Source organism: Anoplophora glabripennis, unplaced genomic scaffold, assembly GCF_000390285.2.
Source record: "Anoplophora glabripennis isolate ALB-LARVAE unplaced genomic scaffold, Agla_2.0 scaffold50, whole genome shotgun sequence".
NCBI classification, from domain to species: domain Eukaryota; kingdom Metazoa; phylum Arthropoda; class Insecta; order Coleoptera; family Cerambycidae; genus Anoplophora; species Anoplophora glabripennis.
Window position 1 is genome coordinate 871,218 of NW_019416330.1, and position 13,858 is coordinate 885,075.

At 31.1% G+C, this 13,858-nt stretch overlaps 1 protein-coding gene across 1 annotated transcript; it reads right to left on the reverse strand.

The window, feature by feature from the left end:
- Positions 1-11,109: 11,109 nt before the first annotated feature.
- Positions 11,110-13,842, reverse strand: LOC108914453 (mediator of RNA polymerase II transcription subunit 8). The gene is made up of 4 exons (XM_018720283.1): positions 13,518-13,842; positions 13,219-13,464; positions 11,587-11,757; positions 11,110-11,499 (listed from the first exon to the last, which is right to left on the reverse strand). Exons 1-4 carry the CDS (start codon positions 13,683-13,685, stop codon positions 11,305-11,307), a joined length of 780 nt encoding a protein of 259 aa, XP_018575799.1. The 5' UTR covers positions 13,686-13,842; the 3' UTR covers positions 11,110-11,304.
- Between the last annotated feature and the right edge of the window lie 16 nt (positions 13,843-13,858).

The following is a 13,858-nucleotide window of genomic DNA, read 5'->3' on the forward strand; positions in this document are numbered from 1 at the left end:
GGTTTAGCTCCATCTTACATTCAAGATAAGCTTGATATAGAAGGAACAGAAGTATTTCAATTCGACGAACATGTTCTAGAACCAGGTTTTCTACGGATCAGAATTTACTCACGTTTCCGGAATGCAGTGAAACATCAGCTGTGGGTATCTTATGCTACTGAACCAGATGAAAACGAAGAGCCCATTCTCGGATATTATTGCACTTGTAAAACTGGTGCAAGAACAATAGGTTGTTGTTCTCACATAGCCAGCGTGTTGTGGTATTTGGGTTTTGCGCGATATCAACAAAATATACATTACCCCAGTGACGCAATATTAAACTATATTAATGATAGTCTCAACAGATATAATAACATAGAAATTGATGATATTGGATCCATGAAAATAAAATACATGCATCTAGACGTACTAAGATTAGTGAGTAAGGGGAACTCACGGTAAAAAGACACTGATGGTGAGAAGCAAAGGGACCTCACGGTAAAAAGGCCACCCCAAAAGAGCTGTTGGACCGATTTTGCAACCTCCACGTGGTACACCTTGGGTAATGCAAAGGCAAACAACAAAAAATATCAAATAAAATTTTTACCCCTTCGAATACAGAGTTATTGCTCTAAAGTCAACGTAACTCGAAAACTATGAACTTTAGGATATTGTGCCAATGGAGACTTTTGATTGACAGGTTAAGAGCTGTAACATATAAAAATTTCAGTCAATTTAACTGAAACCACTTTTACATAAGAAAAGTGCGGGGTCCTTTCAAGGTGACTAGACATTACAAAAAATTGTAAAGACAAATTATTAGCGAAGTAGCCTCGCAAAAGGATATCATTCAAGGAAAGTTTGGTTCTGGTTAAGAGTACGTCTATAATAAACCACTTGAAGAAAAAAACACCCGTTAAACACACTGACACAGTACAACACCAAGGAAAACAATAAAAATACTTAATCGAACTTGAAAAGATTAAACAAAACAAGAGAAAATACCCTAATGATGAGGGCGACAACACATCAACAAGATCGCACCTGCGTATGAGGCTACTTTTTCCAAGCATGGGCCTGGGCATGGGCAAAATAGTACCTATTAGCAACTAATTATCAGTTCAGAGTAACTCTAAGTTGCCCTCCATGAGTATTAGGAATAACACGGCTAATGTTAAATTTTTACTTTATTTAAATTTAGGAATATTCTTTTATATCGCTTTTTATATTAGTGTATCTATTTTACCAAACACGTATTGTTTGTTATTAAATACTTCTAAATCCTTATAGAAATAAATTAAATTGAAGTTGATCATTTTTATAGTATCTATTTAAATAGTACACAAGGGTCAGATGCGATCTGTACAATTTCAACTATGACAATTTGTTGCGGGCTGCCTAAGTATGTGACGTCACACTAAAAGTGTCCATTGAAGTACGTAATATAGCTATGCATATTTTTTACTTAAAAATCATTTACTAAAATAACCCTTAACCAATCCTTTTGGCACAAACATTTATTTAATATTTTTTTTATTTCATGGAAGACATGGAAGACACTTAAATTGTTCCACAAATAATGGAAAAATAAGGACCGAGCCAGTGCAGTGGTGTGACGTCATAAATTTTCTGCAGATGGCTTAACCCGGTTCAAATATTTTACGATTTAATAATGTAATTATTTATCAGGATTGAATATTAAAGCTGTCATATTAAAGCTATTAACCTGATTTTTTTGTCACATATTTAGGGATTCGATGCTTATGGAAAATGTAACAAGTTGTAAATTAAATGTTACTGAATGAACTCACTGTTACTTGTAAGATGGAAAAAGCAACATCAAATATTTATACCAAAAACTGTTAAGGGTTTATTTAAGAACCTGAGTTCAAAGTTGCTTTATTTGCAAGCTACATAGTGTTTAAGTTTTTGCAAAGCATCATTAATATCTGGAAACTTGTTTGATGTGGATTAATAAAACTTGGGTTTTAATAAAAATTCATTGAATTTTACACAATTATATCAACCAGTGAATAAAATAATAATCGGTGACATCAACATTAAGAATTTTAGAATGTCGACGTATCTGAGTATTACAGAAATTGGTTTGCATTGGCACTTCAAAGAAAAATAGTCTCTTCTATTTTATTCAAAAAATAAATCATCTTCGAGTTATTATTTTTTATTTTTTTATTTTGTTTACAATAAACTTACATGTAAATGATCGAAAGTAATTTTAAAACTGTTCGTTTCACAAAAACAAATATACAATGGGTATAATCCTTTGAAAATTTAAAATTTCTATGTCAATGTTCTTCATTCTTAATAATTGTATTATATTTAAAAGGGTATTTGCAACAAAAACTCTTGTAAATAGTTATTATTTTTTAGTTATAGTTATATTATTTTTATTCATCTATGGTAATAATTTTAGACAAAAAAAAATAAAAAAATACAAAATTTCTCACTTTGTTGATAAAATAGAAGAGATATTTTTCTTTGAGATACAATTAGAAATTAAATGAACTTGTCGATTTTACAAAATATTCATAGTAGCGTAAAAATTCCGACGACGGTGTCTGCCAACATCTCAGCCATTGGTTGATGTACTCGTATATCCTTTCAACGTATTCTAACTTTTATTTGTTAAGTCACTTTCCCGATTTTTATTAATCTACTCCTAATAACTTTCGTGATATTTGCGTACTTGTGATATTTTTCAAAAACATAACAACTTTGTAACACGCAAACGAAGTAAATGGACTAAGGTAAGGTATATTTTGCTCAAGTTTTCCAAAGCTTATAAAAGGAGATACCGAATCTATCGACAACTATCATCCCATAGCCATTGTGTCATATTTCAGTGAAATGTTGGAAATAATTTTAAGAGATGGACTTGTCTGACAGATTCTGACACCAGTTTGGTTTTAGGAAGAATTCTTCTACTATGGCAGTATATGTAGCGGATGGCTTTGATCATAATGGTCTTGCAACATTTGCCATCTTTTGTGACTTGACCAAGGCCTTCGACTGCGTTAACATGGATTTTCTTTTACGTAATTCCTATTTGACGAATAGGCGACAATATGTTAGCATAAGCAACTTTGACTCCTAAATACTGCATGTTGTTAATGGTGTGCCCCAAGGATGTTCCACACTTGCTACGCAAATCTTTGTCTTGAGGCCTTCACTGACTAGTAACATGATGAGATTTCTTTACTTTTCACTGGTTCATAGCCACTTTGCTGTTATGGGGCAATTCAGTTAGAGCAAAGAAAACGTTTATTCTTGCCGTTCATCATGCCACTTCCGTGTTTGTATACATATTTTAATCTCTATTACTTGTCCATAAGAATGTCAAAAATTGTGTTACACATTAGTCCATTTATAACCATAACACTAGACAGGCTCATAATCTTGTAGTGCCATTCCCCCGATTTAATATTACTAAAAATAATAAAGTAGAGACACAGCTTTATAATAAGCTGAGTAGTTTTTACAGTATACAGATCATCTTGTTTCATTTATTTCTGTTTAATGATGAGGCTTTGCTCTATTGTTAAGTGNCATCCCATAGCCATTGTGTCATATTTCAGTGAAATGTTGGAAATAATTTTAAGAGATGGACTTGTCTGACAGATTCTGACACCAGTTTGGTTTTAGGAAGAATTCTTCTACTATGGCAGTATATGTAGTGGATGGCTTTGATCATAATGGTCTTGCAACATTTGCCATCTTTTGTGACTTGACCAAGGCCTTCGACTGCGTTAACATGGATTTTCTTTTACGTAATTCCTATTTGACGAATAGGCGACAATATGTTAGCATAAGCAACTTTGACTCCTAAATACTGCATGTTGTTAATGGTGTGCCCCAAGGATGTTCCACACTTGCTACGCAAATCTTTGTCTTGAGGCCTTCACTGAGTAGTAACATGATGAGATTTCTTTACTTTTCACTGGTTCATAGCCACTTTGCTGTTATGGGGCAATTCAGTTAGAGCAAAGAAAACGTTTATTCTTGCCGTTCAACATGCCACTTCCGTGTTTGTATACATATTTGAATCTCTATTACTTGTCCATAAGAATGTCAAAAATTGTGTTACACATTAGTCCATTTATAACCATAACACTAGACAGGCTCATAATCTTGTAGTGCCATTCCCCCGATTTAATATTACTAAAAATAATAAAGTAGAGACACAGCTTTATAATAAGCTGAGTAGTTTTTACAGTATACAGATCATCTTGTTTCATTTATTTCTGTTTAATGATGAGGCTTTGCTCTATTGTTAAGTGTTGCGACAAGAAATGTACATATTATTGTATATATTTAGGTCTAATAAATCGGTTGAGGCGGCATCTTGTCACCTTCTCAAATATGTGTATCAGTGCTTGGATGCTGGTAAGTATGTGGTTTCACTTTTGTTTGATCTCTCCAGGGCGTTTGACACTGTCGATAAAGAGATCTTGAGCCAGAAATTATACAGTCTGGGTATAAGAGGTAGCATGATTGCATGGCTGACTTCATACATGGAAAATAGGTCTCTGGTAGTCAATATAAACGAGGAAAAATCGGATATATATGCGGTTGCACTTGGAGTACCTCAGGGTTCCGTACTAGGTCCATTACTGTTCATGCTCTATGTCAATGATTTGCCAACATACATTGAGCATGGTCATGTAACAATGTTTGCTGACGACACAACGGTTACTGTATCAGCAAATACACCTGAGGAGGTCCGAACAATTATATGTAATGTGGTAGATTCATTGAGTGTATGGTGCCATAGAAATAAATTAATCCTAAACACCAAAAAGACGGTATACATTAATTTTCATCTTCAAAGGCCCCTACCTGCAAACCTCATGTCCGATGAAGGTACCATGTCAGATTCGGTAAAACTTCTGGGCACCATCCTTGATTCTAGGCTCTCCTGGCATAAGCATGTTGACCATGTTTGTGGTCAGTTAAATAAAGCATTCTTTGCAATACTGCAGTTAAAGCATACTCTTGATCAGGCGGGTTTAGTTAATGTTTATTATTCCATGGTATACAGTCACATAGCGTTCAACATTCTCGCTTGGGGTAGAGGTAGTGAATGGGAAAGAGTTTTCATATGTCAAAAAAGAATTATTAGACTACTTTTCAACTTGAAGGTGAATGAGAGTTGTAGGAATGTGTTTAAGGATAAGCAAATTCTCACAACACCCTCAATTTACATCTTAAGATGTCTAATTTTTACAAAAAATAATCTAAGTCTTTTTAATAAACGGACATATTTTCACAACTATATGACCAGACATGGTGAGCTGTTGAGTATTCCTTCTCACCATACAAGTGCTTTTAAAAAATCTTCATATTATAATTGTGTAATTTTATACAATGCTCTTCCTAAAGAAATTAGATGTATACTTGATTATAGAAAATTTAAAAACAAAACTAAAGAATTTTTGTCAGTTGGAGGTTTTTATAGTGTGGAGGATTTTATAAGTGGTAAATGATGCTAACTGTGGTTTTTTATTGTCACTATCGATGTATGTTGTCCTGTTCTTTTTCTTTTTAATATACTTGACTTGCCATATGTACAAATTTGTATCTTTGCCTGGCCAAAAATAAAAAACAAAACAAAATAAAAAACAAAAAAAACAAAAACAAAATATCTAAGCGTCAATAAAGCTTCTACTCTATTATTTCAAATTTACAAGTTTTTGGCGTATGTGTTTATAGTCTCTGTGAATATTTCTATTTTAACAACAAACCGATGCCGATCAAACCGGAACAAATGAATTATTATATATAAAACATTATTATGCTATTCTTCTGATTGCACATTCTGTTTTTGCAGAACTTTTCATCACCCTGTATATATAGAACTCTTAGATATCTGTCTACTTGAGTAATATGAAGAACCCTTCAAAAGTGTCAATATGTGTGGCAAACATATTAATAAATAACAAATATTACCTACATTAATGATCACTGTCTTAGAGGTTTAGCAATATGATTCGCAAATATGTTGGCCAGATTCATGTTTCACGAAAAGGAAGGATTATAATGATTATATAGAATAATCCAAGATTTAAACACAGACATTCAAATACATAAAGGCATAGTTATTACAATACATAAAGGATTAAAATACCCATCAATGGCTCAGCCGTTTGTTTATCTAAGTATATATTGATGACTATGATTTTCACTGAAAACAAATATTTTCTTCTAAGAATAATGTTGGATTAAAGCATCAACATTTTTTTGATAAAAATCTTAGAGATTAATTGTAAGATAGTGTGTTACATTTAAAATAGTTATTTAAAAATGTACCTGTACCTACGTATTATACATTGAATCTTTTTAAGCTCAAAATACACTGATTTCAGGAAGTGCGCATTTTCTGAAAAAGTATGTGAATATACTGTTGGAATAGATATAGCAACAAAGACGATGATGATCAGCGTTGTAAAGAAAATTAATTATGAACAAGGAAAACACTAGATCAGCTAGAGTCGGTCTTGAGTGCCAATAAGTTATTAACAGAGTGGTCTAAGACTTTATAAAATTAACAACATTTAACCTTTTCTCTCTGTTATAGTTTCCAATATGATCCCAACTCGGTATGAATGCTATCAAAATTTTTATAAACTATTGCTTTAGATCCTCCAAAAATTAAAAATACTCTATTAAAAGAATTTAGAAATCAAAGTACGGTTTGCTTTTTGATTTTTCTCGATAATCAAACTCCAGACATCTTAACAACGTACCTTTTATCCATAGATTTAGAAAGATAAAAATAAAACTTAATACTACTGCGCACGCATCGAATTTTTCTTCTCACCCAATCACCGCTTAGGCCAGGAAAAAGAGCTGGGAAATTACTATTTCGTGACTTTTTGTTTCGGCAAGCTGAATTTATCACTATAGATGCTAAATATTATGTACAATAATGTTGCCGGTTATAACAGTATTTTTTTTGCCGCTACCAACCTAATTTGTTTATAAATAGGTCGTCAAATTTGACAGTCTGTAACATAAGCAACTGTGACTCCTAAATACTGCATGTTGTTAATGGTGTGCCCCAAGGATGTTCCACACTTGCTACGCAAATCTTTGTCTTGAGGCCTTCACTGAGTAGTAACATGATGAGATTTNTATAAGCTTTCCGAATATGTAATAATATATAACTATATCACGCGCGTGCGTCGTATATTTCATTTTGCAACTAAGGCTAAAAAATAAAAAAACTTTCCAGGTTGCAAATTTGAAATTTAAAAAAAATTATATATTTCAATATATTATTATGAAATCTACCATGAAAAAAATCAGTGCTTTTATGAAAGATGCTCGGGATCGTCCAGATTAATAATTAGTTAATTTGTTTATAAAGCCATAACTTGTAAACTATTCAACTTACCGATTCCAGATTTCGTGTGAGTTATTAAACAGTGATAAGGAATGAGAGGATACGATGCTAATACGTTCTGGTAATAATAACGCAGTTTATAAATGTTTAATTCATAAGTCATAAATAAACTTCTTCTGTTTATAACTTTTGGTCTAATTAATATTTTTTTGCGCTAGGGCTAGTTTTGTAGGTCTTTTGAAGACGAAAAAAAAGTACTTTACTGTTTTCTCGTGGAAATGAAGGGAAAAAAGTTATAAGCGAAAAACGTGAATTTACGTAAAAATTATGTTATCAATCACCCTGTAAACAATTTTCCCCCCATTTTTATGACTGTGGAAACTAATATGTTATTATACATAATATGTAGCATCTATAGTGATAAATTCAGCTTGCCGAAAGAAAAAGTCGCGTCCAACTCTATATTTCCTGGCCTATACTGCGCTATTTTGTTGTTAAACAGCTCAGTTGTACAATTAAGTTATTCTACAGAAAATATAGCTATATTTTTTCTGTGGTTATACAACAAGTTCAGTCTGTTTTAAAGTAATAATTCTAATACATCTAAGGTACTCACACAGACAACATAGCTTCGCATTTAATTCGAAACAATAAATTTTGAACCTCATCTAAGCATTATATCAGAAAGCGCATGCATCTCACTGTTGGAAACTGTTTTGGATTCTACTAGGAACAAAACTTATAGCTACGCAGTGTAGCTATTTTATGTGTAGTACCCAATCGCGGAAAACGACAGTCTTTAGGCAGATAAATTGCAGTCGTTGTTCCCTGAATCTCTTTCAACAGCTGCTCTTATCTGTCTCTTAAAATAATATGAAAAAACCCTCCAAAAGTATCGATATAATAATGATGATGTTCTAAAATTCACAGAGTTCAATTTCCTCCTTCAAGGCGTAAACTTGTTGACATAAACCAACGGCGCTAAATCACCAAAACGGGAAATTACACGACCAAGAAATGTCTCATGCAGTAATTGAATTGAAGTGGACGAACTTTAAATACATGTTATATAAATAAGTTAAAAAAATTATATAAACATAGGCCCAAAGACGATTGACTTTCGAGATACATTTTCTTGAAAGCTAGATATTTAAGTAAAACTTGGTGCAGCTTTATGATTAAAAAGTTTGTCACTATATGTCTCAAGTAATAAAGTATTACTACTTCCAGTAGAAAAGATACGGGTAGGCGGTCCAATTTTTATTTTAACAAATATGGTCCTGTAACAAATGATAACTGGTTCTCTTTGAATGTAACATTTATTCTGGTCAAAAATAGTTTCTCCGGTTTTTCTCATATTTGCTACCGTTTTGTGACAAATTCAGTTTGTTTCAGTTTACCTCATAAACTTGTTAATGGTTATTAGTTAAGGACTAGGCAGGCTACTGTCTAAATATGTCAAATAATTTCTGAGTAATAAGTAAGGTAGGTATCATTTTGCAGAATTATAATGGCGTGAATATTTTCAAATATTGAATTATTTTTTTTAAATCTTTAACACCATGTATCTCGAAATAGAAGAGTCCTTGGCATTATGTTTATGAACAATTTTTACATATCTTTACCTGGGGAACATCTCCTTCGACTTAATCCTGAAACACCCTGTATAATATTATAACTAATGGTTATACCTACTGCTCCACAAATGTGTTGGTCAGACTCATGTTTTTGAAACAATCACAAAAAAAAGGATTATAGAGAGTAATCCAAATTTAAACACAAACATTTAAATACAAAAAGAGGAAACTATTAGGTACATATAATTCGTAAAGGATTAAAATAATACACGTCAATGGGCTGAGAAACCTGTTTATTTGTACAGCATTGACTGATAATGACTGATTTTCACAAAATGCGAACAATTTCTTCTAAGAATAATGTTGGATTAAAGCATCAAAATTTTGTTTGATAAAAATCTTAAAGATTAATTGTAAGAGAGTAAATGTATTGTATTTAAAATAACCATTTGAAAAATGTATTTCAATGTATTTTAATTATACAGTGAATCTTTTTAAGCTCAAAATACACTGATTTCAGGAAATGTGCATCTTCTCTGAAATTGATATTATAAAAATATTTGAATATACTGTTGTAATATAGATATAGCAACAAAGACGTTGATGATGAGTGACAAAAAAAATTATGAACACAAGAAATAAACCGAAGATGGAGGATGTATCTAATCGCATAATTGTTTTGTTAAAAGATAAACTTGTCATAAGTTATAAAATATCTTGATTTTGATAAAGTAGTATGAAAGAAAACATAAATCGTATCTAGATAAGATCTTTTTTTTCTAACATTTGTATCTGTATTATTTTTACTTAATTTTTTTGGAGTAAGTATACTATTCAAATGATTTTTTATGCAGGATGGTCCTAAATTACCTGGGTATTTTCAGAACAGATAATATATTAAAAAATTGCGGTTACCTACCTTTTGCCTTTCAGATTCACCCCTAAAGGAGAATCGTAGATATATTTCTTACTATAGCTATATTAAAAGTCTTCCGAGATATCTTATTCACCTTTTTATATTTACCCCATTATTCAATTTATAAGTTAACACACAAGTATTATTTTTTTCTGTAACAGTCTAGAGGACAATACTTTTTAAAACTTTAAAAAAAAAAGTGAAATAAATACAAAAATGTTGAGAATAAAACACCAGCAGTCATCTGCTAAAACTATGCCTTACAGAACATGTAAGTTTGAATAAGTGGAAATTAGTACACAGATATCCTAAGTCAATTTTAAAATATGAATAAGACGTCAAAAGATTTGTAAGATATCAGAAAAATATGATAGAAATTAGAAACTACTCATTATATAAAAATAGTTCGAAGGGCAGCTTTATATTTTTAAATGACAATTTATACTTTTTACTCTGGAATCTCATTCCGCTCTTTACTGTGAACATCTTTTGTTTACAAATTGTTAAATTATTATTTAGCAGAGTTTGTTAGTTTATATAAAAATACAATACCTATGTACGTTTTCAGCCACGAAATTTGAATAATTCTAAATATTTCGAATTTTCACCTCCAAGAACGGCAGTGACAACATTTTTAAAATTATGGCGATGTTTCGCATGGTACTAGCTATGTCCTGAACAGATTTAGTTTCGCGCAACTTACTCGGTTTCAAAAATACAATACCTATGTACGTTTTCAGCCACGAAATTTGAATAATTCTAAATATTTCGAATTTTCACCACCAAGACCGGCAGTGACAACATTTTTAAACTTTGACAAAAACTAATCAGATCCCTGGAACAGCATTTTTTTCAAAACAATTCGATAACAGCACATTTTAAAAAAGTTTTAAACAAAACATGCAAAATAGTGAACAAACAAATGTTCTGAATAAGCCTAGTCTTTTGAATACCCATGAAGTGCTGCAAATTTAAAATATTATTAAATCTTTTTAAGAGCAATTTTTCTGAAAATCACATTAGGTTTTTTAAATTAATGACATAAAAATTGCAGAATAAATTACCAACTGATCATCATAATAGATTCAACAATTAGATAGGTGTCCTAGTTCCTAACAAGTGACACTATACATTAGCATTTTTATTTTTACACGTTTTAATATACGATTCTTTTTGGAATCACGTTTTTGAAATATGCAATTGAATTTTGAGTAATAAGCAGTATAAATGACAATCTACAGACAAAACAATTTTATTTAAATTATCTACAAAAATTATATTACTAGACGACATATTTCTAACCATCGGATAATTTTAATTTAGTATAAATCCACGTTTAAATATATTTCATTATGAATGATACCAATTATCTAAACACTATAACTGAATTGTTGGTCCTTAACTTAGAAATATGAAAACTATCCTTTAAAATTATTATCATAATTTAATTAATAGATTTATGCCTATAATTAACGGCCATAAGGAAGCATCTGAGCAGCACTCTTGATATTGGTTTTAATTGCTGAAGGTGCCTTATTCATGGACATAGCTTGGGTACTTGGGGGCAGCTGATTCTGTCCGGGTGGGCCACCTGTCCTACCTTGAGGCGCAACCATCATTCCGCCAGATGTAGGATTAGGCTGCCCATTTGGATTAGGACCCATCTAAAAAAATTATAATGCCAAATTCAAGGACAATTTCATAGATCTTTTTAAATCTCATTTAGTAAAAAAATGTTTTACTTTTATTACCTTCAGGCCTTTACCCATGCCAACGGCAGCGACTAATAGGTGTGTATCTGCAACACTTGAATTTTGTTGGGTGTTACCTCTTGAGGACGATTCTACCTCCCATTCTTCACGGGCTTTACTAACAATATCCCAAACATGAGATACCACTTTCTGATAAGCAGCTATTTGTTTCTAATAAAAAAAAAAGTAAGTATATGAAAAATTAATAATTCAAGAACTATGTTTTTAATAATCAAAATATGTACAACTTCCTTATTTTTCTTATTATTTTCTTATAAACACAACTTTTATGTACCTATGTATATACAGTATAACTAAAATTCTTGGCGAAACTTTAATGATAGATTCTATATTATAAATTAACAAAAAAAAATTCTATAAACTCGTATCCGGTATATATGTAAGTAGTATATTTCAAGTTGAAAAACAGTTGAAGAAAGCCGCATAAATAATACTTAATTTCATTCATTATAGCTGTTTTACATTGACAATTTTTTGATGAATAAATTGACAAATTTCTTCATGAATTAATTCACGAATTTATTAGTAAACAGTGTGGTTTTACACTGTTACAAACTTTGTCAAGTTTTTTGACGTATGAATCAGTTCTACCAATGAATAAAAGACGCAAATAAATTTCAAAAATGTCACCTTTCCACTCATAATTGTAGTGATACAACAGTGGTACCGTTCTGACACATATTATATAAATATTAGTTTTTGTAAGTAACAAATCAGTAAAAACAATGCGAAACTAGCACGACGCCACACAATTATTTACATATTCCAATAACATAATCTTATTACTGATCTGAGGCTGGAAATCTGTTGGGTTGGTACTTCCGAACTTCACGAAGAAATTGACGAAAATTAGAACATGCTCTAATTCGTCAAGAACTTGATGAAGTTATTTGACAGCTGATTTGGTGCATTACACTTGTCCAATTTCTCGATGAAGCGACCTCATCAATTAATTGATCAATAAATTGTCAATGTAAAACAGCATTAATAAACAACTTGAACAAATATTATTTTTATTTCAAAAGTATTTTTTACTTTTAACAATAATAAATAACATTTATAGTTTAATATTGTATAAATTATCTTGAAAACTGCATTCTAGAAAGAGCATATGCAGATGTCCCAAAAATAAATGACAAAATTTTAACCAGGTATTTAACTCATAAAAAGTAATATCTTTTGGTTAGTATATTTTTTTGAAAACTCACATTTTTTAAGGTATTTTATACCCATTATAATAATGTTAACAAGGCCTATGTATTAAAGAAATTTGTAAATAATGCACACAAATGTTATGAAGTGTTACTAATCACTATCTTAAAATTTTCCATTTTCCATTTTTTGGGCTTCTTTCTATTTATTACTAATTCAACTCGTTTTGACTTATGTTCCAGTGACAGGTAAGATAAATTTTAAATGTTTTAAAGTTAAATTATCTGAAAAACCAACAGATTTTTCAAAAATGTTTAGAGAAAACTTGTAGCTTATATTGATTGAAATGTGTGAATAAAATTTCGGCACTTATTTCTGGGACATCCTGTATATACATTTGTGGAATCTTATAGCCAGTAAAATTTTAATAGAATCGCTGCAACCTTTATTTTTATTTACCTGTGCATTATCATACTGTAAATTCTGTGCCTTGTGTTCCAGCTGCAACATTTTTGTTTCAGCTAAAGGTTCCAATTTTGTTCTTAAATAATCAGGAACTAAATCATGAGCAAAAGTGGTAACTCGATGTTCTGTTATTTGGGCTAATTGCTCATCTCGTTCAGGTGATAACATTAACGGCAATACCGTCAAATTTCTTAAAGGAGGACACTTATCATGACTCAAAACTTTTGAAAGGGAGGTAAGCTAAAAAATGTTGGTTGGTGATTTATATTTTTACACACAAATAAATATTATACCTGACCAGATATTAACGCATAGTTGTCTAAAAGTGTTGGCCAAGCCATTGTTTCATACTCATTTTCGATTTTAAATATCATTGCCGCTATAGATTGTTTTAAATCATTTACACGTTGTATAATAGATTCTAGTGCAGATTCCAGTTGCTTCTCTTCTCTCTGTTGCATTTTGTATTGTTTATTTATATTTACTTTCAATAATCCTGTTTTGTCATCTATTTATCAATACGTATCAACATTTCTAATATATTATGATTCTCCAAAAATGGTTTTTGTATATCAAAACATAACCTAGAGCAGCTTTACATGTTATCACCATGTCATATGTCACTTTTTTCTAG